The 23,848-nt window shown below is 43.8% G+C and overlaps 2 protein-coding genes and 1 long non-coding RNA gene across 6 annotated transcripts; all 3 read left to right on the forward strand.

The window, feature by feature from the left end:
• Window positions 1-22: 22 nt before the first annotated feature.
• On the forward strand, window positions 23-2,598 carry LOC146543171 (uncharacterized). The gene is made up of 3 exons (XR_014886993.1): window positions 23-455; window positions 1,184-1,415; window positions 2,195-2,598. It is a non-coding gene; the product is annotated as an uncharacterized LOC146543171 (long non-coding RNA).
• Window positions 2,599-4,986: 2,388 nt separating this feature from the next.
• On the forward strand, window positions 4,987-17,148 carry P2RX7 (purinergic receptor P2X 7). The gene is made up of 13 exons (XM_003210925.5): window positions 4,987-5,183; window positions 6,609-6,738; window positions 7,316-7,387; window positions 8,085-8,157; window positions 9,218-9,314; window positions 10,785-10,865; window positions 11,427-11,556; window positions 12,469-12,599; window positions 13,592-13,685; window positions 14,124-14,189; window positions 14,286-14,402; window positions 15,116-15,211; window positions 15,678-17,148. Exons 1-13 carry the CDS (start codon window positions 5,059-5,061, stop codon window positions 16,146-16,148), a joined length of 1,683 nt encoding a protein of 560 aa, XP_003210973.2. The 5' UTR covers window positions 4,987-5,058; the 3' UTR covers window positions 16,149-17,148.
• A 299-nt stretch (window positions 17,149-17,447) lies between these two features.
• P2RX4 (purinergic receptor P2X 4) lies at window positions 17,448-23,642 on the forward strand. 4 transcript variants are annotated; one of them, XM_085238925.1, is made up of 13 exons: window positions 17,448-17,825; window positions 18,892-19,039; window positions 19,295-19,366; window positions 19,461-19,533; window positions 19,850-19,946; window positions 20,143-20,223; window positions 20,328-20,469; window positions 20,760-20,896; window positions 21,916-22,009; window positions 22,097-22,162; window positions 22,251-22,346; window positions 22,995-23,071; window positions 23,227-23,642. In XM_085238925.1, the coding sequence occupies exons 1-12, from the start codon at window positions 17,692-17,694 to the stop codon at window positions 23,028-23,030; spliced, it is 1,176 nt and encodes a 391-aa protein (XP_085095051.1). In that variant the 5' UTR covers window positions 17,448-17,691; the 3' UTR covers window positions 23,031-23,071; window positions 23,227-23,642. The 4 variants fall into 4 exon arrangements, with proteins under 4 accessions (XP_085095051.1, XP_085095052.1, XP_085095049.1 ...); XM_085238926.1 differs by having other exon boundaries at window positions 17,449-17,825; window positions 22,998-23,071; XM_085238923.1 differs by having other exon boundaries at window positions 17,450-17,825; window positions 22,995-23,642.
• The last annotated feature ends 206 nt before the right edge of the window (window positions 23,643-23,848 follow it).

The raw sequence follows: 23,848 nt of genomic DNA on the forward strand, positions 1-23,848 counted from the left end.
TCGGCTGGAGCGGCGCGCGCATGCGCAAAGCGGCGCGCGGAGTTCTGACCTCTGCGGAGGGGCTAGGACAGAACGGAGTCGATCGGCTTGTGCGGAGCGGGTCCCAGCCCCCTGCTCACAGCATGCTGTATGAGGGGAGGCAGCCCGAAGCGGCCCTGAAGGCATCGCAGCCTGCCCTGGGTTTCCCATCCCACCCCTAAGTCTGGGGGAGGTCGCTGTGCCCCCCGCAGTGTACACGCAGTGTTCTGTGCGGGCGTTCACAGTACAGCGCTCTCGATGCAAGGAACGGCAGCAGTAGGGTTTATATATAGGTTTTGGATTTTGGAGCCTCTGCTCTTCAGTTAGCTTTGTGAATTGTCTTAGAAACCCACGTGAGTTCACAGATGATGGAGTAAAACACGCAGTGAGTCATTAAATTGCTGCCATTAAATTAAAATGCACAGGTTGCTTATTCGGTAAGCAGCAATCATAAACGTAACACTTTGCAATACTAAACAATGTTTCCATCTTAGATTAGTTCCCCTCTTCTTTCCAGGGAATAGGAAATACTTCATAAAATACTAATTTACCCATTTTTTTCTAAAAGCCTGAGAAGTGACACCGCATTTCTGTCCTCGCTTTTCACTGGCTGAACTAAGTCACAAAGGGGACGGATGAGTTGCTCTTGACTGTGCATGAAAGCTGCGATAGAGCCTGGAACACAATCCAAGTCTCCTGACTCCTGGATTTGAACTTTAAAAACCAGATCATGTTTCCTTTGTGCTTTCTGTCTGTACACTGACCTTTAGGAATCGTACTACCTACAAGTTCCCAGAAGAGATCTACTTTCCTTTGACATGCTTTCCTGGTATCAGTTACGCTTTTCTTCTGATTAGTATTTTGAGCATATAGAATGCACAGGGGGAGCAAATGAAAATGATATTTTGTGTGGAGGCGCTGGGGATGAGTTCTGCTCCCTGTAGGCGACACTGATGGGTAATAGGAAGTGGTAGGTGTCATCGATCCTGGGCACTACTTCCTTAATTCTGGAGAAACACAGTGTTTATGCAAATATGGATGCACATCCTCAGTCCTCAATAGAGGGAGAGAACAGACTGTGCCTCACAGTGCTGAGGATGGAATGGGTGTGGATCTGGGCTGGATATGGCCAGGTGGTGCTACTCTGACCTTCTCTTTGCATTAGGATATTTCACTCCTCACACCTTCCAAGAGGCAAAGGACTGTCCGCTGCTTTTCATGTCTCCTTAATGCTATAGAGATGACAAAGAAGAGAAAGGATGCTTGAAAATTAGAAAATCCCAAGATCAGACAAGAAAAGATGCCAAGATTGTATCACTCTGTCATGATGAAAACCCATGAACTTGGCTCGTTCTGAGTCTGAGAGGGGAACAGGTCCTCTCTGATGAGAAGTCAGGGTGAGCTCCAGCATGCTGGCCTCTTTGAATGTACTTATGATTCAGTACTGGAGCAAAATCATACATCAGAGTTCCTTGGGACTTCCCAGGTCAAGGAAAGCATGGGGGATCTTGTGGTATCTTTTCATGATCCCTTCTTCCAGTGGTTTTGTGCTATTTATCCATGCAGCCCAATGTAGCCAGACTGCTACCCCAGGGTGCCCACACACTATTTGATATTTGCCCTCAGTAATAGTGCCTGAATTCTCAAAGTTACTTCTTAAAACAAACAAACAAACAAAACAATATAATAGCTTATTCTATAGTGTCTTGACTTCCGTATGACAACAGAATCTTCACAGACATAAAAGATATCATAGCTTTTAGTGCAGCCTTGGGTAAATGTTAGAGGAGGCAGTTGAGATTTTTGATGTGATATCTGAATCAAATCTTACTGAATTGAAGGCCAGTGTTTATATATATCTGTTGTATAATTCCATGGGCATTTTCCAAATTCCCAAGTTAGTGTGCATGAAGAGTCATACAAAGTTTTGAGCAAAGTTTCCTAATGACTAGAGAGTTGTTAGAACAGTGCATCCCTATCATCCTATCCAATTCCCTGGATAGGGTTTATGCTTTATACTGCTTGGGAAAAGCGTATAGAAATTGCTTATTGAAAAGGTGTCATGCAGAGGCAGTGAGCAGAAGAAAAACAATCGAGCAAAATAAACTATCCAGACCAATTTAGATCTGCAGACACATCTTCATTACTTTCTCCTGTCTTTCTCCTCCCTTTATAGCTACTGCTGTGTGGATGACTGCATTGTAAAACTGCAAGAGCTCAAGCATAGAGGCCAGCAAATCAGAGCGGAACGAAACCTGAGCAAATCGAAGTCGTGCTCCACAGGCAAAGAGAGATCACCTTATATGGGAACATCCATGGACAAGAAGATGAATGCATCTGCCCTTGCTGCTGAGGTCAGATCCCAAACAGATAGAAGATGTTAATGTGAAAATGAGAGTGTTTAGGAAGCAAAGACAACGCTTACTAAAACTTATTTTATGCAACCCAGGTCCTCTTGTTTCTTTCTTTTTTTTTTTTTCTTCTTATTTTGTAATAAATATTGTGATATTTGTATGTAACTGTAAGTCTGACTGGGATATATTAAAAATCAATTTATTTGTGTCTGTTCTAGCACCTAAATGCATCCCAGGTTTGTTTCTGGTTCTTACCAATTGCGTCTTTTTTTTTTTGTTGTTATCACATAGCAGGATTTTGCTTGCTGAAGTCTCTAATATCAACTATAGCAATATGGTGTGGTCAGCAAAGGCATAAGGAATGATTGCTCATGTCTCAAAAAATTAAGACCTGTTCCTGTGTGCTAAAAAACCCATCTGATTCTACACGCTTTGTCACAGCTACAGTAATAGGCAGCGTCCTAGATGATTTAGAACAGTAAATGAAGAAAGACATTATCTCTGTGTTGCAGGCTTTGTACATTTGGTGCCTCTGTGCAGGTCTTCTGTTGCAAGAGTGCCCTAGTCCTTTAAAGATAAGTGTGATAGATTGTGATCCAAGCTTCTTTTCTTTCTGACTTCGAGAATAAGATTTACAGATCCCACCTCAACCACTCTGCACTTTTACAGCTCCTTTGTTTATAGCATCAGATGGTGGCTTCACACCTGCTCCTTGACCCCATGGGCCAGATGCCAGTATTTGGTTTGCAGCTCATTGACCAGCTTGTGCATGGAGCTGTGCAGAGTGAGAAGCTGCAGACAACGTTATATACCTTGCCCTGCTCAGCACTGTGACTTTGTTACCCAGCTGAACTGCCTCTTAATACCATGACCTGGCAGAAAACCATCCTGAGACCAAATAGGACAGTGTCCTATGAACCTGAGGTAAAAAGCTGAAGATCTCTGTGGTCACTGGTGTCCCAAAAGTTTGCTTTACCATTGCCATTCTTGCGTGGACATTGCCACCCCTGCAGTATGAATCTGGAAGTGTATGGCACCTTCTTTGCACTAGTGCAAATTGTTGGGTGGTGGGGAGTCAGGCTCAGAGGGAGGCCAACATCATGCTGGTTTCAGTCCTTTTGGATTGATCTCTGCAGTTGCCCCAGCTTCAGGCAAAGCATCCACTTGCATGTCATTCACTGTGTGGTGCTGAGAGCAAGAGCAGGTGGTTGCAAGTAGGTTGACATGCAAACCTCAAGGAGAGTTCAGTGAGGTACTGGCCCACGTGTTGATGTAGCAGTGCCTTCTCCTGGAAAGCCAAGCAGCAGAATTTGCAGTGGAGTACTCAACTTCTGGTGGGACCAGAACAGCTGGAAGGTTATTTTTGCAAATGCACAATGATTCTGTTGTTGAAAAAAGCTGTACTGGAGCCTGGAAAAACATGGATAGGAGCCTCCTGGTCTTCATGTACTGCTGCTCTCCCATTGTAGTAGTGCTGCTCTGAGCTGCTTTCACCATCTGAGCAGCTTCTTCTGCAATGATGTTCCTGTAGCTCTCAGTTTCCCTCTTGCAAATGTAGACAAGGGAACCATCAAGATTCCTCCGTGGTGGCTGAGTCTACCCAGCACGTTATGGAAACCATGGCTGGTGATGCACCCACAGCCAGCTAGAGAAGTGGTTGTAAATGATCAGCTCATTTTAGAGATACTGAGTAAGATGCATTGGGAAAGGATGTGATATGAGAAGGGCTTCACAATAACCCCAAGGCAGAAACTACTGAGCTTCTTTCTTTATCTCTTTTCTCTGTCTTAAGGCCTCTCGTGTGAAAATAAGTGGCCTCAGCTAATGGTCCTGTGGTTTGACCAATGGTAGGTGTTCCAATGTTTATGTGATACCTAATCCTGTTTCTACTGAACTGTTTTGGAAAAAATGTGTCGAATTCATTCTGCAGACTCAAGTCTTTTAAGCAATAGAAAAGCATTCCATCCTCCTTCAAGTCAGGGCAGCACCTTCAAAGTGTTTACTACTTCACAAAGTTTTCTCAGTCTGGTTTGAGGTCTGGACAGATTCAGTGAAAGGAAATTCTCCTCCAGATACTGCATGTCAGACTTGAGAACTTAGAAGGAAAAGCTCTCTTTTTTTTTTTTTTCCAACTTTAAACTTTTTAACTTTAAACTTTTTATCTTTAAAAAAAGCTGGGCTAGCTGAGGACTATCATTGATGTATCTGACATTTAGACTTTTCTCTTTGAAAAAAGTCCGAATTCAGAAATTTAAAGCGCACTACTGATACTTGGTTGAAGGGAATTCAAAAAATCTTCCCTCTCTGAAAACTCCCTTTGTCGCACATAAACGTGGGTGGCTGTGAAGAGCTTGTATTTCTGTCAACGGACTGAGCCAGGCTACTTCTGTTTTAGTTCCCTAAAATAAGGTGGATTCCACTAAGAAGTTAGTTTGTCCTTTTCCTTCTCTGGATTGACAAAGAAGGCATTTGGTATCCTGTCTCCCACTTCCTTATATTCTTCATTTTTGATTAATATCAAGCTGTGATCCACCAGCTGCCTTTCTTTTGAAGGCCTGTGGTACCATTCTACTCATATGGATTTCTGACTGTGCCTTTAAGTGGTGTGGCCTCAAAAGGATGCAAGAGTAAAAAAAGACAGCATCGGCTACTTGCAGTTTCTATAAGGTCACAGGAAACATTAACAATGGTTGCACGCGGCTGGATGAAGGATCTCTTTAATTATGACTCCCCAAAACTGATCCGTTTTCCGAGTGTTGGATGTGTATGTGTGAAGTGGTTCATTTACGGAATTATTGCTGTGTATATTTGGTAAGTCCGGGGTGACGGGAAATGGCACTGAACACAAACAAGTGTTTGTTGTGCTGGGGGTTGTCTGGGTTACAGTGGGGCTTTCAGAGCTTTCAGTTCTGTGGCAGCAATTCCTGATCATTGATTTGGTGTTAGACCACTCCTGGAAGATGGATTTGGAAGTGGGAGCTTTATGGTGGGATTCTGGCACGGGAGCTTATCTCACAGGGTGGAATTGTTGAAGTTTAACTGAGTTTTCACTAACAAATGCTTGTGGTTTCATTTTCTGCTGTGCTGTTTCTGTTTCTTGTCTATAAACCCAGACTAACTCCATTGAATAATCTGACATTTACATCAGTTTTTCTGAGATTAGAGTGTGTTCCACAGAGTCTCCCATCAGGACTAGATCTACCTAACAGATGAAATAGCCAATCACGCTCTTGAAGCAGATTTCAAGAACAATAAGGTGTTTAGGAATAAACAATAATAGATTGCCTCTAAAGGGCAAATTTTCCTCCTTGCTGCCAAAGTAGGGCTGTTTTCAGTGATAAGTCTTTGCTGAACAAAGTCTGCAAGTTCAGAAAGTGATTTATATCCTATGCGAGGGCAACAAGCCAGGACATGGAGCACACTGATCCCAATCTTGCTAAGAATCAAGTCTGCAGGAAATGCAAGCACCTACTGCTGCTCAGAGCTGGGTTCCTACTGCCAGTTTCCAAAAGCATGATTATCCCAAAGTACTGATCTCCAGAAAGAGAAGGCTAAGTGCTGTTACAATAGACAATATAAATGAAGGAGCATTGATCAAATGCTTTCTATTTATGTTATTTAGCAACTTTTATCCATTCCAGAAGAGTCTGCTGCTAAACTGAAATGATGCTGAACCACACCTTTGGTTATGCAATAAGATTGTTTTTCAAAGCAAACCTTTTATATGACTTTTTTGTAGTGTGGAAACTACTTTCTGGACATACAGTAGTTCTTCAAAGATGTCATTGCCTGCATAAATTAGATGAGCTAAATCACTTCCTGTCAACATAAAAATAGAGATGACGTTCTATTATTAACACACTCAATTCATGAGGAAATGAAACTATTAGGCGAAAGTTTTTGAAGCAATCAGCTTGAGGCAAAAAAAAGTCACAACACTGGAAAATTAAAGACTAAATATTCTAACCAGGATGTGACCTGAAGTTGTCCACAGCATTTAGGATGGGAAAACAGAAATTCTCTTTGCTCGTATTTCAACTCATTCCTGACAAAGTGAACATTGCAAAAGTAAATTCAAGGAGGACTTGGGCCCAAGCAATACATCTGTCTCACACCAAAAGGGTTGAAAATGCCTGTCTGACTTTATGATGCAGTTTATTTTGTCCAAGAGTGATACAAAAAGCCAATTCATTTTATTTTTACGAGTTTTCTTGTCCTCTCTGCTTAATTGTGCAGTTATACACTCATTGTTCAAAAACGCTATCAAGAGAAAGAGGAACTTACCAGCTCAGTTCGCATTAACCTGAAAGGAGTGGCTCATGCAGACAGGATCTGGGATGCAGCAGAATACACCATACCAACACAGGCAAGTCTTAATTTAATGTCAGCAAAATATTCCCATTCTATCAATACATCTGTTTTCTTTCCTGGTACATCTGCTGGAATGAGCAGTAATATTAAAGGAGACTTAACATTTGAGACAGCGATGTTTTAAGCCAAACCTACCTTTCCCCAACAGGGAAAAAGGGAAAAAGTCTGTTCTTTTCAATGAGATTTTTGTAGTGTTATTTGTTACACATTTTTTTTTACTATATCAGTTTAATATTTTTATAGTAACAAACCTAGGAGCTCCATACAGCTATACGCCAGTATAGCTGTACTAAACACGGTATTGTTATTACTAGTTAATGCTATTGTGTCTTTCTAGGTTGTAATGCCAGTATTTTAAAAAAACATCAGTATCTTTTTGCCTTGACTGCTCATTTGTGCCCTGATGTTGTCTCTGGCTTTTCCTGTTTGAGCTGGGGAGAATCTGAACATCTGTCGGGGGGAGATAGAGCAGCAACAGCCTTGTTGTCCTAGCAGGTGATGTCCCGAAGAGGCTGAGGTCTGAACCAAGTATGTGAAATTTCAGTCATATTCATTTTCTTTTCCCCATGTAGACAAGAGACTCTTTTTTTGTGATGACCAACGTCATTCGGACAGACAATCAGATTCAACAGACTTGCCCTGAGGTAAACATTTTTTGTAATTTATACTTAGGATTATGGTATTGAATACAAATAGCCAGTAGTTAACAGAAAACATTGGTGTTAGTGTAAAAGAGGAGACTGTGGGACAGTCCTGTACAAGCAAATACAGTTGCTCTTTATGCTTATATCTCAGTAGATAACATGCAAAGTAACCTAATTGCTAATTTTCTTTCCTTCACCCTGCTATTTCTTGAGGAATCGTTTTGTTGGCTGAGATTTTCCCTTGCATCAATGAGCTTGTCAACCCTACCTGCATTGCTTTTAGGAAGTAGTGACATTCAGGCCAGTGCAGCTTCTCTGGCTATGCTGCTGTCCTTTTGAGAACAACCTGAAGGGATGTTGGAGTTACAGAAATGCTCTCACTGTTGCTCATTCCCACATCTTCACATTCCTTCTTTCTGTAGCTCAAACCTGGCAGTCAGCTTCACCTCTTTCTCATTCATCCAGCTTACCTAGAAGTGGGTCTTTCCAGAGCAGTCCCAAACATAAGTCGACTTTCACTGCCAAAAGTTTTTGGGGCTGTTTATAAACAAAAAAGTAAATAGTTCAGTATTAGATTTATTGTACTTAGCAGTATAGAAAACAGGAAATGACATAAATAATAAAAGAAAATGTTATTGTAAGGAGAGACGTTGTATGGAAAGACACACATACTGTTCTTCCGTGTCTTTTTTTTCAGTATCCCATCGCCAAAGCTATCTGCTCTTCAGATAGGTCCTGTGAAAAAGGGATTGTAAATGTCCACAGTAATGGTACGTAAATGGTATTTTCAGACTGAAATATTGTTTGTGGGTACTATCTTCTATTGTGTTACTGACCGAACATGCAAGTTACTGCAGAACATGCAAGTTCCAGTTTGGAGAAGAACTGCAGCAGAACAGTATATAATCCTAAGAGATACCTGAGAACAAATTTTCAAAACCCCAAAACAGAGTTTTTTTTTACCAGCTAGTGCATCTCCTTACTAAAAGGAGAAACTGTGGAAGGAAGCAGAGAAAATGTGAAGAGTACAGACTGTGGCATAAGGGAGGACTCTCATAGTCACTCCTGTTGGTGTCTGTGGCTGCTCAGCAAGGGAGGTGACTGCAGGATCTATCTGAAGCATCTGTAACATCTGATAGGTAGTTCTCAGAATAAGACAAATGATTTGTGTCTTTCACTGGGGACTGGTTGTCCAGAAGACATCATACAGTTTTCATCAGCTGTGTGAGTTCCTTGTAGTGCTGAGATTCCCCAGATTCAGGCTGCTGGCTGAATTATATCTTTCCTTAGTAAAGTCTGAATGTTCACAGAAAATTCTGACTCTCTGGGAATGCAGAAAGAATCAAAGGTTTTCTACACACCTTTAGAGAATCATAGAATCATAAAATGGCTTGGGTTGGAAGGGATCTTAAAGATTGTCTAGTTCGAACCCCAATGCCATTGGCAGAGATGCTACCCACTATATCCTTGTTTATATCCTTGTTTAATTTGCTCATGTTGAATTAAATTTCTAGCTGAAACAGCTAGTTTCTCAATTTATATCAAGACTCAGACATGTCAGGACATGTCAAACTGAAGGAAATTACTTCACTCTTGATCCAAACAACAAGAAGCTCTGTTGACCCAAGCAAGTGGCTAAATAAGGACTGATGAAGATATGGCATGCCCACAATTTGGGTAATTCTTAAAGTCTCCTCCATAGAAAGCTACGAGAATCCGAAATGTAAAAATCTCTCCATGACATTTGAGGATGAATCTACTGACATTCTGAAACTGTCTAGATGGTACAAAGTGCTTGTCTTTGCTGAGCAAGAGCTTGTTCTTCTACAGGAGTTCAAACTGGAAGATGTGTGCGTTATAATGCAACTTACAAAACCTGTGAGATCAAGGCGTGGTGCCCTGTTCAAATGGAAGAAAGCCCCCCCACGTAAGTAACAAAATTATTTTCATTTGTTGTCAAAAGGAGAGTTTATTTGACAGTCCTACAGCTTTAGGATAATCACTTTGCCTAGGTGCAGATGTATCTCAGGTATCTAAACCAGCCATACCTATCAGGTATCTAATCACAGCCATATCTATAGCTAAATACATTACTTGTAACAACTGTCCTGCTCTGTGATTCAGCAGTGAAGCCATAGCCTTCAGTCTTAGCATCACACAGCTGCCACAGAAACAATTTTAGATGTCACAGGCTCATCTTGAATTCACTCGAAGCATTTGGATGATGAATTCAAATGTCAAGGAAAATGCATCAACATAAGACAGGTTTTCTAACTTGAGGTTCTCAGTGCTCTGTGGTGTAGAAGCTCTGTGTGGGTTCATTTACCACAGTGACCACTCAAACCAGTAGTGCTAGATTAGTTGTTGTCTGTGCTGCAGAGTAGCTTAGGGTCCACTCTAGACTGAAGAACATCTTTTCATCCTTTCTAGGCAGGTGATGAAAACTTCAGTGCTGGCTACATGTAATAGAAAACTGAAGAAAACTGTAGGAAAAAGGCTCCAGCAAACAAAGCTGCTGTGACTCAGAGAGTGGAATGGAGGGGCCCTGTAGGCATCTTTTTCTGTAACCACATGACTGTGTACTATTCTAGGATGAAAATGTTCAATTTCCTTTCTGAGTCAGCCAAAGCATGAAGAAATTCTAGAAAAGGTTTTATTTCAACAGAAATGATGGAAATTGCACTCTAAGAAAGCAAATGACTAATCAATTTTAGCTTCTCTGAGCCAGCTTTTGAAATATATGAGTAAGAAACCAGGTCAATAATCACTCTGAGTAGTGATACAAGCATGATTCTGTGCCTGTATCCCATCTCTTCCCTAAGTCAGAGTTTTCTGCAGACACAGAGCATTTTTTCCCCAGCCAGGTCCCATCCAAATCTCACAGTGCCTCCTGCAGTAATTTTTGCTGAGTTCTTTTCACCTCTTTAAAGGAGTTGCCATTCCCTTCTCCTGCAGACAGAGCTGTGTTCTAAAAAAGGCTTTGTCCAACAACAGAAAGGATATGACTGTTCATACAGCATCCTGTCTGTAAGGACAGCAAGGAAACTATCTGTTCACTGCGCACAAATTCTCAGCTGCCAAATGTTATAAACTCTCACTATTATTATTCTGTAGCAAGATTTATATGAGAAGTCTCATGAGCTCATATTTTATCTGCATGTAGGGACTCAATTTAGGCTCAGCCCACATAAGAAAGTGCAAAAGGGAAAGAACTGTTTATATCTCAAACTAAGAAAACGACCTTTATCTTTCTTAATCCTCTGAGCCAATTCTCTCCCTCCTTCTCAGTCTCTTTCTCAGGAAAATATTCCTCCCACTGACAGTTTTCCAGGTAAAAAATTAGCATAAGATTAATTGATGTATTTAAAAGTTAGTTGATTTGATGTTTCTCTTCTAGGCCAGCTGTTCTGAGGAGTTCTGAAGATTTCACAGTGCTTATAAAGAACAACATTCACTTCCCCACATTTAATTACACCGTGTAAGTGCCAGTATTCCTCCATGCTTTCTGAAGAGTGGTTGTGCTCTGAAGAAAAGGTTGTATAAATTGGGCACCTTATTTATTCAGAAAGGCTATATCTTCAGGGCTTTATCTGCATGAGCAACAAACCACAAGTCTTTAAAAGATTGGTTCTTCAGGAATAACAGAAATAAGAAGACCTTGGGAACACAGCCTCCCAGCATAGCTCTATTTCTCTTCAGGCAAAGGACAGTAGAATTGCTCATTCAGACATTCCATTCACATTAGGGTAAAATCATTAAATTATACCATAACTGATGTGAGACTCAGAGTCTAAGTCAAAATCTTTTGTTTACAAAGGTAAACTGTTGCTTGTAATACATCCAAAGAGTAAAGAATTCATCTTGATTTGCAAATCTCATAGGAACATACAGATCCGGAAGCTGTGAAAACAAAAGCTCATACAAGTAAAATCTGAGCACATTTAACACAGCTTCCAGCCAGAGTGAAATCCTTTAGTTGTATTTATAGCTGTTCTAACTTTTGCTTTTAGATTTTAACAGCTGTATGTGTTCTTCATAGACAAAATATTTCACCCAAATTGAATATTTCTTGCAAATTCAACAAGGTAACTGACCCACTCTGTCCGATATTCCGCTTGGGAGATATTCTTCAGGAAGCAAAAGAGAACTTTTCTGAGGTGGCAGTCAAGGTCTGTGATATTAGTTTTTTATACTCACTGTTAAAACATTTTCTAGTCTTTCTTCCTTCATGTTTTGCTGTACGCCATGTTGTTTTAGGTTTAGAAACTGATTGTTTGAGAAGCAATATAACCTCAAATTGAAAGGATTAAATGTGCTTAACATTTCACAGCATGGGACCCACACTGACAGCGTTGATAGAATATGGTTGGTATTGCTGTAAACCAATATGCACTTAAATAGGTCTTATAGAAAGCTGTCCTTCGTGGTCTTCTTTTAATTCTACTAAAGTACATTCTAAATCATGTTGTTTGGGGAGAGACTCATCAAAAAGTAAGACTGGCGCAAATGGTAGCTTATATTTGGCATTTAAAAAAAAAAAAAAGACATTTATTTTTCCCATTATATTTTTGCTCTATCCTTTAGGCTGTTGAGCTAAATGCCCATAGCACAGTATCCAGCCACACCTTTGGCAAGTTTATATTAATGAATGGGTAGATGAAAAGTGGACGCGAAGTGTTTAAGAAGAGTCATCATTTAAGCCAGACTTATTGAGTCTTAGCATGGCACAGGGCACTAAGAATGAAATATTTGGACTGGGTGTCTACTACATTTACATCTGCAATTTGGCTTTTGGTTTGAGCCAAAATGAAATTGCCATCACAGTGTCTTAGCTACATCCACATTTGTGCTACTAAAATGAAGAAGGATAGGCAGAAAATAGGAAGAGTCAGAATGAATGGTTGCTTATAGATCACGCAATTAAGACTCTTCCATGAAAAACTGTTTGATGAGCAAAAGTTGTTTCTGAGTTAGTGTGCATATGGAGATCTGTCCCAGCCAATGGCATCCCTCAAATCTCGCTGTCTTTAAAGATATCCAGCAAAGGCAGCAATCAGAATAATCCCTGCGCTTGTTTCCAGGGAGGAATCATTGCCATTGAGATTAAATGGGACTGTGACTTAGACAGGTGGTCTTACTACTGCAGTCCAGAGTACAGCTTCCGCCGCCTGGATGACAAAACAAGAACCCAATACCCTGGATTCAGCTTCAGGTAAAAAAAAAAGTTGAATGAAGGAAGTGGGATGTTTCTGAATTAAAGCGAAGTGTGGAGAATGACAGCTTGGAATAACAAAATGTTAGACTGTCCTTTGGCCTTGTAGTCAAGTCCTTAACCTGCAGTTATTGCAGCTGTATAGATATATTGTCATGATCATCTCAAAAATGAGCATGCTCATGTGGCAGGAGGTTTTATTTCTCTGTTGAAAGGCCTAAAAAATTCCCACAAGTATTTGGTGAGCTAACATGGAAAATAGTTTGGGCAGATTCTACCATATGGCAATTGAGGCTTGAAACTGCCTAGATTTGTATTTCCCAAAAAGATTAAATAAAATAAGAAAGTATTTTGCTTCCATTTGGGTAACCCCACAGTTCCCAAAGCAAAATTTATTCAAAAGCAAATGAAAGCTTTTGGTTCTTTGTACATACAACAGATTCATGCAAAATTTTAATGAAAAATCTTAATGTGACTCCAATTCTGAGTAGTTACACAATTTGTCAAATGCTTATCAGCGTGTTTAAGACTGAAGTTGTCCCTCAGATCTAGGTCAAAACTCTTGCATAACAGCACTTTTTTTATTCATGGCATGATTATTGTTGTGGGTTTTCATACATTCGTGATGCTAACATGAGTGCCGTAACTGTCTGAGAGCTGCCAACATATTCCAAAGCTGCGTCCTGCTGGAGCTGTGCAAACAAGGAACAAATAGGTGTCAGCTCTGAGCTGACAACCATAGACAAGAGACGGGGGAGAACACAAGAAAAAAATGAGCTGGTACTGTGAGGCAAGGCCAGCAGCCTTCCTGATGACTAGAAGTTTGTGGGACAGTCAGGTCAGACGCTGGGCCAAGCTGGCTTCAGCTCCTTGATTTTGCAAGGCTGAAAAGGTAGGAAAAAGAAGACAAGAAACTACATTCCCTTTTGTGTTCTCTAGCTTTGTATCATTACATTCATCAGCTGCACAGATCTTCACTTGTTCTTTTGCAGGTTTGCAAGGCACTATAAGCTACCAAATGGGACAGAGCAGAGAACCCTTTTCAAAGCCTATGGAATACGATTTGATGTCCTTGTGTTTGGCATGGTAAATGCGACTGTTGTTCCTTCTGAAAGGAAGAGAGAAGACAATTTGCTATTTCTTTAGTCCTGCTTCTGCCATATATCCATTTCTTTTCTTCTGTCCATCGTTCTGGGATGGAAGTCATGTCAGATGAGTAGATCTAAACTCAGCTGAGCAGCATAATGAGCAAAGTTTAAGAGGAAACAGCAGAATTAAGAGAGAAGTAGGATTGTTGTTTAGACTGAAAGCGTACCAAGGTTTCTTGCCTGCCATGAACCCTGCATGTCACCACCATTTCCTTCTCAAATTATTTATTTTCCCCTGCAAAGTGTCTGAGATGGTCTATGAAATCTTGAGATTGAATGGATGAATCACTGCAAAGGGATAAAACCAGAAATGCCATGACATTGAGTGAATGGTCAAAGATCTTGCTTTCCAATTATTATTTTCTGCTTCCTTTAGGGTGGAAAATTTAAACTCATTGAACTCTTTACATTCATTGGGTCCACGATCGCCTATTTTGGTTTGGTGAGAGATTTATTTTTTTGTGTATCTTGAACTAGTTCTGGAGATAGGGTCTCATTAAGAAAGTGGAATCACCGCTTGCTTTTCTTTCATGTGCAGGCTGTGACCGCTATAGAAATGTGTTTTCAATTTTACAATTGCTCCAGCTGCTGCAAAATACCATTCTGTGAAAATTTAATCAGGAAGAAGTATGAGACTGTGCTGATGCCAGAACAGGTAAGGAATGCAAATTCTTCATTCCTGCTTCACTGCTGGGCTTTGTTCTCCTGCACCCTGCAGCAGCCTGCAGCTGTGGTTTGAGGAGATCAGGGAGTTTAGAGAGAGGGACTGCAGGACCCGGTGCAGTAAGGAATGGGCAAAGAGAACTGCTTCCTCCTTTTTGTGCCAGAGAATCTCCAGGAAGCTTCCACAGAGCTGTGTGTAAGCTGCAGTGTGCTTACACACAGAGCCTTGGCATGGCAAAGCTCCACCAGCTCTACCAGGGAAACCAGCAGGGAATCATGACCCTTCAAAATGGTAGAAAGGTGCAGTGAAAAGGTTGTCCATTCTGAGGGCATTGCTCAAAGCCTCTTCCCTGCCAGTTCTGTATTGCCTCTTCCTCTTTCTCAAGACATTTATGGTTGTTTCACTGGGCTGTGTCTACTAATTCCCCAGCATTTTAGAGGACACAGAGGAACTCTCCACATAAAGACTCTGCACAGCCACACTCTTGCAGTTAGTTCTGCACTGTCTCTTGTCTTTATTTCTGTCTGTCCCCACTGCTGTCCACGTCCTTGCTATCCCAGATACCGGAAATCTCTTGCTGCATGCAATTGCAAAGGATTTTTGCTGGAGAACAGACCGCAGAAACCAGACCCATGGTGAGATCTCTGTTCTGTCTCCAGTTCTGTAAGCGACTACTTGAGCTGATGGTGCTGATTTCTTCACAGGTGATGTTTGTGTCCTACGTCGATAACCCACACATTACTTTGATAAAGTTGCCTCTGGAAACAAGCTTGCAGAATGCTGACGGCAGCAGTTTTGAGGTAAATGCAGACACTTAACATTTGAGATTCCCTCCTCAAAGGATAAAGCTGAGGAATGTAATTTCAAACTGATTTGGATTTCCCCCCTCCTCATATTTCAAGATCAAACCTTGAGGAACTGAAAATAGATTCATATTTCCCCTTCAAATTAGTAAGTCCTGTGACCAGAGGATGCGTGTTTAGAGTCAGCTAAAAGCTGCTGTTTTCCTGTGGTGGGCATGTGCTGGTGGGAGTGTGTTGGTGTTGAAACATCTTCTAAGGTGTCGATTTGATTTTGCTGTGGTGGGCGTTGGCAACACAGAAAGACAATCCTCCTCCAGATCTGCTGATCTGTCATCATTATGCCTATTGTGCTGTGTCAAACGAAATGCCCGATGTTGAGGATCACTGCTGTAAATTCTCTCTGCAGATGGGTGAAGCAGCAGCATATGTTATATTCTCATTTATCTGGGGAATTGTTTTCCAGAACCACCCTATGAAATTCTACGATCCTCGCACCTGCTGCACCCATGAGTCCAACAAGAACCACAGCACTGCACAGTCCGAGCTCAGGCTGCTCACACAAAGCATCTCTTCCGCAGACTGCCCTGAGTGGTGCTGCTGTGGCCAATGCCAGATGACACAGAAGTACCACGAGCAGCTCTGCTGCCGGAAAAAAGAAGGGCAGTGTATCACAACCACCTACTGGTTTACACAGCTGGTGTTGTCCAGAGACACTCTGAATAAGGCCCTTCTCTATGAAGACCCCTTTCTGGACCTGACAGGTCACAGTTCCAACAGCCAGCTGCGTCGCATTGCTTACAAGCAGTACATTCACTGGCGCTTCGGCTCTTTTGAGCTGGAGGACAGAGCCATCATCCCAAGCTGCTGCAGGAGGTTGATTAGAAATACTTATCCCAAAGCAAACGGCAACTATACTGGTTTTAATTTGGAATGAGGATGCAGCTTACCTTGGCTTGTATGGTGGATTTTTAACCTATTGCTTTTATGTACCTATAGAAGAAAAAGCATATGATTTTCCAAGATCTGCTATGCAGCTGAATTCTTGTGTACTGTCATTGGAAAGGGACTATTGCCTACTGCTTGGCTTAGAGTTCCTTTGGTTCCAAACCAAGTTCCTTTGGTTTGGAATTGTAGCCTCTGGGGTGAATTCTTGGTGCTACGTTTTAGTGAAAAGTTCCAGCCCTTTGCCTTTGCTTTGGCGTGTACCAGAGTTCCAGATGAATCAGGAGATGACCAACGCCCTGAAAATAAGGTAGAGTTAAGGATCTTCTCAAGGCATCACCCCTGAGAGAAGCCCAAGAGATACGACTTGAAAATGTCATCCTATGTTTTTCTATCCCCTCGCCTCACCACCATGCTGTGACCCTGGATCAGGACTAATAAGAGGCCACAGTGCTTGTATATTTGTATCCCACTGTTAAGGGCCTCACAGTCCATCCAGATTAAACAGGCTTATTTTAGATTTCAGTAACACAAAGCGTTTTCTGAAAAGCCCAGCTGTTCTCTTGCTTAAATCAGGAATTACAATGTAAAGTACTTACACCATCTTTGTGTAATATTTGCAGGCATTTCATTCATATTCATTGAATTTTAATGCTAAGTCTTTGGCCTCCTGTTTGCTCTTAGCTTCAAGCAGGCCTTGCCTCCTACACCTCCTCCTACAGAACCCAGCACAGCACAGGTTGCTTTTTGCTGTGATGCTGCAGCCCAGGAGCACCGCATTCAGGGTGGTTTCATCTGTGCTCCAACACCTTTCCAGTCCTTTCTTTTTGCTGTCCTTGGACATGTTCTATTTTTGTAGAAACAAGGTGAGATGGGTTGTCATTTATATATTCCACACCCCTTTCAACTGAGCTTTGTTCTTTCCGAGCTACACCAGCAGTTTGCCATTTCAATTTCCCACGTGTATTTTAAAATAAATTGCCTGTAGATGATGCAAGCCACATTTGTGTCTTCAGTTGTAACACTGCATCCATGTTCACGTTGCATCATTTTTTATATCTGGAGTGGAAAAAGATTACAGTTGGCATTACCGCATCCCTGTTCTGACACACGTGCTGGCTTTCCTCTGGGAAGAATTATAGAATGATACATTGGAAAAGACAACAAACATCACTAAGATAAGCTCACAAGCCCAACCCCCGCCATGCCCACCACCCACGTCCCTCAGTGCCACATTCCCACGGTTCCTTAGCACCCCTGGGGACGGTGACCCCCTCCCAACTCCCGGCACAGCCCATTCCAGCGCCTGACCGCTCTTTAGGAGAAGTTTTTCCCCGATTCCCAGCTGAACCTGCCCCGCCGCGCCAGCCGGGCAGAGGGCAGCGCCGGGGCGGGCACTGAGCGGGGGCAGCGCCCGAGCGCTCCGCCACGAGCAGCAGGGCTGGCGGAGCGCAGCTGGGGAATCCCGACTCCCGCTGCGTTTGGGCCGGCGGTCGGTGCCGCTGCTCCGCTGCCCGCCCTCCCCGGCCGCCGCCATGGCTGCGTGCTGCGGGGCCGTGCGCGGCTTCCTCTTCGAGTACGACACCCCCCGCATCGTGCTGATCCGCAGCCGCAAAGTCGGGCTGATCAACCGCGCCGTGCAGCTCGCCATCCTCGCCTACGTGATCGGGTGAGCGAGGGGGGAGCTCGGCTGGGCGGCTGTGCGGGCGGGAAGTCGCTGCTGGCGATTGACGGAGGGCTTCAGGGGTGTACGAAGTTAGGAGCGGGGTTGTTGACTTTCCCTTCCTGCTCACGGGGACAAAGGTTGTGCTGTGTGTGCTTGACACGGCGCCCTTGTGTGCTGTCGGCTTGGTTTGGATTGCTCCAGCCCACAAAGGTTGGATATTAGGAACGATTTGTTCTCCCTGAGCACGGGGTCAGCGTCCCCGGGGGGCGGTCAGGAGCCGTGGGGATGTGGCACTGATGGACGTGGCTAACGGGGTGGTTTGGGGCTGAGCTCGGTGGCCTTAGAAGTTCTTTTCCAGCCTTCGTGATTCTGATCCTAAAAATAATGTATGAAATACCCATTTAAACCATAAAATTAACCTGATTTCCAGTTGTCCTGATTTTTTTTTTTTTTTTAAACATCGATCCATCACGGACAGCACATGCCCTCACAGCTTTTGCAGTAGATAGCCTTAAAACTGGGATGATTACTTAACTTTAAGCTGCATCACTGGGAAAAGTCAGTCACTGGGAGCTCTGGATTGCTTCCCACATTCCCACTCCTCTCACCAGCAGGGCTTCACTTATAACTCCTCATTCCTCCTACACCTGGTGAAAGGAAGTTTCATCTTGTCTCATTTAATACTTGAAATAGATATAAAGCAGAACCAAAGGGCCTGACCCACCTCAGCAGCAGTGAGGACCATCCGGGCCGCACTGAGCTGAACTGTTTTCCTGGGGTCTGTAGGAGAGCATCACAGCCTTTTTGTGAACCCATCTTCACCTGGTGGGAGTGGGAGGATGTGTGTGTAATTACACAGTAATGAAATGCTGCCAAACCACTTGAAAAAACCAGGAGGGAGGTTGCTGGTCCTATGGCTTTTAACTATGAAATTGTTTGGGCTCACCTTTGCAGGAGACATGAAAAAAAGGAGAAATTCTTCCTGCCTGTGTTTGTTCATGGTGTTTAGCTGGGTTTTGTGATGTGGTTTGCCTTTTATTTTCCTTTTCTTACAATTCTTATCTTGCAGCTGGGTTTTTCTGTGGGAGAAGGGCTACCAGGAAACAGATTCTGTGGTCAGTTCTGTAACCACGAAGGTGAAAGGAGTGACAGTGACAAACACATCCACCTTGGGAACCAGGATCTGGGATGTAGCTGACTACGTCATCCCTCCCCAGGTATGAATCACATGCAGGGGATGGGTTTTCTAACAAACAGTCACTGCTCTGCCAATGTCCATGCTCCAGCATGGCCTTTATGCAAGAGAATGTAGAAAATAAAGCAGGTGAGCTTTATTATTTATTACTGGGTAAGCTTTATTAGTTATTATTCATACTCCCTGAGCTCTGTTAGCATAGACATTTGGAGGCAGTGCTTTGGATATGCTTTGCAGATCGTCACTCTTAAATTTCCTTCTTGTTTTGTGTGCTCAGGAGAAGAATGCTGTGTTCATCATGACCAACATGATATTCACACTGAACCAGAGCCAAGGCCATTGCCCAGAGGTGTGTAAAGGATCCATTTTAACCTTGCCCAGCGTGGCTGGGAGTGTAGAAGGAAGAGTTTGTAGAGTTTTATTTAATTGCTGTTCCTGTCCAGCTTCCAGATGATAACACAGAGTGCAACAATAACAGCAGCTGCGTTCCAGGATATGTCAGCACCCACAGCAATGGTAGGAAGCTTGCTGCAGGAGCTCCTTGCATTCTGTGCTATCACTGCGTGGTGATAGTACTGCTCTTGTGAAGGAAGCAGTATTTCATTGAGTCTCCTTGTTCTCATTCTTTCATACCTAAGAGAACTGAAAAGGAAGCTCAGATTTTTCTTCTAGAAGAGACTGTGTTGGGTGAGGATTTGACAGAAAATAGTCATTTCTCTGAAATTGCACTACAGTGGAAGACAGTGGGGGAATTGGACACTGATACTTCTCTGTAAGGCAAATACTGCCCCTTATTTTGTTTGGGAGTACCTCTATCCACTTGTCTTTCCAGGTATCCAGACTGGGGCGTGCATACCATACAACAGCAGCATCAAGACCTGTGAAGTCTTTGCATGGTGCCCTGTGGAGGATGACAATCACATACCCAAGTGAGAGCTGTCTTCCTACCCTGTGTTAGCTCTCCTGAGGGGAGGCCCACAACACAGCCAGCCTGCCACAGCCAGTGTTTTTTCCCATGGGGTTCTACTGGGAAAAGCTGAAGAAGTTACAATCAAAGGCCCTGCAGCATCAAAGACCTTGTTTCTGAAAATGTAAATGGAACTTATTTTTTCTATTGCTTTTCAGGCCGGCATTCTTGCAAGCAGCTGAGAACTTCACCATTCTGGTAAAGAACAACATTTGGTATCCCAAGTTCAACTTCAGCAAGTAAGCAGTGTGTGAAGCTTTGCACTGCCTGGCCTCTCAGATAGTAAAGGGGAGCTGGAGAAGTGGAAGAGGATGCAGCAGATGTCCTCTCTGTTCCCCTGCAGGCGAAACATCCTCCCCACTTTCAGTTCCACTTATCTCAAGAACTGCATCTATGATGCCCAGACAGATCCCTTCTGCCCTATCTTTCGTCTGGGGAAAATAGTTGAAGCTGCAGGGCAGAACTTCCAGGAAATGGCTGTGGAGGTACTTGGCAGAATCTTTTCTGGGGTTCATCTGCATAGGATAGGCATCTCTTCACCTGGTGGCATGAACCACAGGACATGGATTATCTGCAAAATGGAGAGCTGCTCTGGCCGTAGGGAGCAGAAACAAGTAATTGGCCTTGGGTGGGGATATTTGCAAAGTCCTCCTGTAGCAATGGGAAAGGGACTGGGACATGGGCCAATAATTGGGGTTTTGGTCAGTCTGGGAGCCCCATGCTAGAGTGCCCAGGCTCTTGGATCACTCGGTGCCTCCTCCTCTCTGCTCTGCAGGGTGGGGTCATGGGGCTGCAGATCAACTGGGACTGCAACCTCGACAGAGCTGCTTCCCACTGCGTGCCCAGGTATTCCTTCCGGCGCCTGGACAACAAGGACTCTGCCAACACTGTCTCACCCGGGTACAACTTCAGGTAATGTAGTGAGGAAGGGACCCCGATGTCCTCATGGCTCAGTCTGCCATCGGCACAGCGTTCCAGGCTGCTCCCTCTCCTCTGACTGTTGGAGGCAGTCCTTGGAGTTTCTCTGCTGCTGTAAAGCTCACTTTGAGGTTTTCTCTGCTGCTATTTAAACCACAGCAAAAGAGGAAGTTCCACTGACTGCGAGGTCTGAGTCATGTTTGCTTCAGCATGTAGGTGACCACTGGGGCCAGCCTCCCACAGCGTGTCAGTGCAAGGAATGATTGCTATGGGGTGTGCTGATGTGGCAGAATTTGAGGGGTAGCAGGGTGGGAGCCTGAAGGTCCTCCTTCACTGTGCAAGGCAAGGGAAAAGCTGACCTTGAGAAAGCAGCTCTGTCAGTCAGAGATCTGATGTGCAGCAAGAATATCTTTCTGCCATACCCCACTGTGCCAGCAGCTTTGGGGTGTCAGACAAGGCAGGCTGGGTATCACAGGCTCCGAGGTGCTCTTGCAGATTCCAGGCCTCCCCTTACAGGCCCTTCCTCTTCTCCCCTTTTCTCTGCTTCCTCCTGGCGTAACAAACCACGTGATGCAGTAAGTCTGATCTCACTTATTTGTTCTTACTCCTTTTCTGTATCATTTGTGTGCAAGTCATGTGGTGCGAGACCAGGAACTGCCTCCGTGTGCCAAGCTGAGCTCTGCTGCTTCTCTCGCTCCCTGCCCTCTCGTGGCTGCCTGCGCTCCTGCAGCATCCTGCTCATCTGAGGGGATGATTCTCACGTAGCTGAATTTCATCCCGTCTTCCCACTATCCTGACTTGCTCCCCTCCCTATGCTTTAGAGGTCTCCTGAGTTGGCTGCTAATAATTGTCCTAAACTCACCTGTTCTAGGTTTTTCCCCTACGTGCTTGCTTGCATGTACAAACATTTAGCCCATCCTTTCGGGACTGGGAACACACCTGGGTGTTGCATGAAAATCATACAAGAAACCTCAGAATTTTCAGCTGAGCTCTAACCTGCCCTATTGTTCCAGGTTTGCAAAATACTACAAGGAGAGCAGCGGCATTGAAACGCGAACGCTTATCAAAGCTTATGGCATCCGCCTCGATATCATTGTGTTTGGAAAGGTAGGGCAGCTTCACTCCTGGAAGCTGTGGGCTGAGAGCTTTTAGAGATGCTGTAAAACGGTCATCATTCTTGTAACTGTCTTCCAGGCAGGAAAATTTGATGTAATTCCTACAATGATTAACATTGGCTCTGGCTTAGCTCTGTTTGGAGTGGTAAGTGACAGTCTGCACTTGCACTGAACTTTGTGTTAGCAGCTGAGTTCTGAGAATCATTGTCTTAAACTCTTTGCATCTCCACTAGGCAACAGTGCTGTGTGATATCGTTGTCCTGTACTGCATGAAAAAGAGATACTACTACCGGGAGAAGAAGTACAAATACGTGGAGGATTACGAACTGGTAAGCACAAGTGAAGGCAGAATGGAGGCACAATTGTTTCCTCCTTTGATTCTGAAACAGGATGTACAGAGTCCATATCACACACAGACTTTATACCGCAGCTGTGAGGAAGGTTTATCTTCCTTGGAGCGGCTCATTTTTACCTCGAAGCTGTTGAGAGAAGCACTGGAAACAATATTATGTTTCCTAGGCAACCACTCTTAGGGAAGTGTATGTTTGAGAACTTATGCTCCCACTGCATCTCTCTTTGGGTTGCTGTTCTTGGCAGTTGCCTCCTGCAAGCTACAGTCAGCTCTGCCTCCATCAAATCCCCCCAAAGCCTTTGGAGGTTCCTGCTGCTGCAGCCAAATCCAGTGTGCTGTCAGCCACAGCTACACCTGCATTCACAATCTGAGCAACCCATTGAGCCAGTAGGAGGATTTAGCCCTGCTCTTGCCCCAGGTGGGGTTGCTTGGCTAGTGCTGTGGGCAGAGCTGTGGTCTGCAGCCCTGTGCTTGGTGGGATGCGATGCTGCAGAGGGAGCATTTCTGGTGCCACTGGCAGTTTACTGAATCCAATAGCAGAGATTTCCTGTGCAAAGGGTTTTGTGTAAAAGAAAGGGGGAGAAAGCAAAGTTTTATGGCAGAGAAGTACAATTTCTGATCCTAGCAGGGCACAAATGAGACGTACGGAACAGACTCCTGACCTCCTGCTGCTGCTGCACCAACTGGATGTGAAGGGATGCTGTGAATGTTACTGTAACCCTGCTGTGAGACCTACTCCTCCTTTAGAAGGAAGGGGTAACAGAATCTAAGAAAGGAACCTTCTTCATTACTCATCACCTTTTGTTGGCCAGAACCAAAGAGGAGAACTGGATCTGCTCCTTGTCTGTTCTTTCCAGGTTAACTGCACCAAGCCCATACAGAGCCTTGTGGCTTCATAGACATCTTCACCAGCAGGCCTGGGACAGGCACTGCTCCGTCCTTGTCATTTCAGCAGTCCTTTCCCGAGTTCACTGGTAACAGTGATGAAGCCCTTAAAGAGGCACTGACTCTTCCTTACAGGGAACATGGCCCATGCCATGCATTGGCTAACCCTGGAAGAGCAGTCTCTTGCTGTCAGAGATCATGATGCTTAGGTGAGATGACCTGCTATTTAATGGCATCTCCAAGCTCTAGTGGCTACAGCCTGAGACAAAGCAGTGTCTGGTTCCATTGTGCCATGGTAAATAACTTACTGGCTACAGGATTTCTTTTCTGTTTTGTCTGGCTAATGCCACTATGCTAGAATTTATTTTTCATAAAATGTTACTCTCTACCAGCTCTCTTGGAGTACTGAAAGCTAGCTTTGGGTTGCTTTATTTCACTCTTGATTTGTTTGCTGCTGCTTTGAGGACTAAGTTGAGGACCAAGTCATCTCTCCAGGCTGTGCACAGAAATGGCTCAGTGTGAAATCCACTGTGGTCTTAACCATGCCCAGCAAAAACCACACTGTAGTAACATAGGAGGGTGCTTTCAGACTCC

This window comes from Meleagris gallopavo, chromosome 17, assembly GCF_905368555.1.
Source record: "Meleagris gallopavo chromosome 17, MGAL_WU_HG_1.1, whole genome shotgun sequence".
In the NCBI taxonomy this organism is placed as follows: Eukaryota; Metazoa; Chordata; class Aves; order Galliformes; family Phasianidae; genus Meleagris; species Meleagris gallopavo.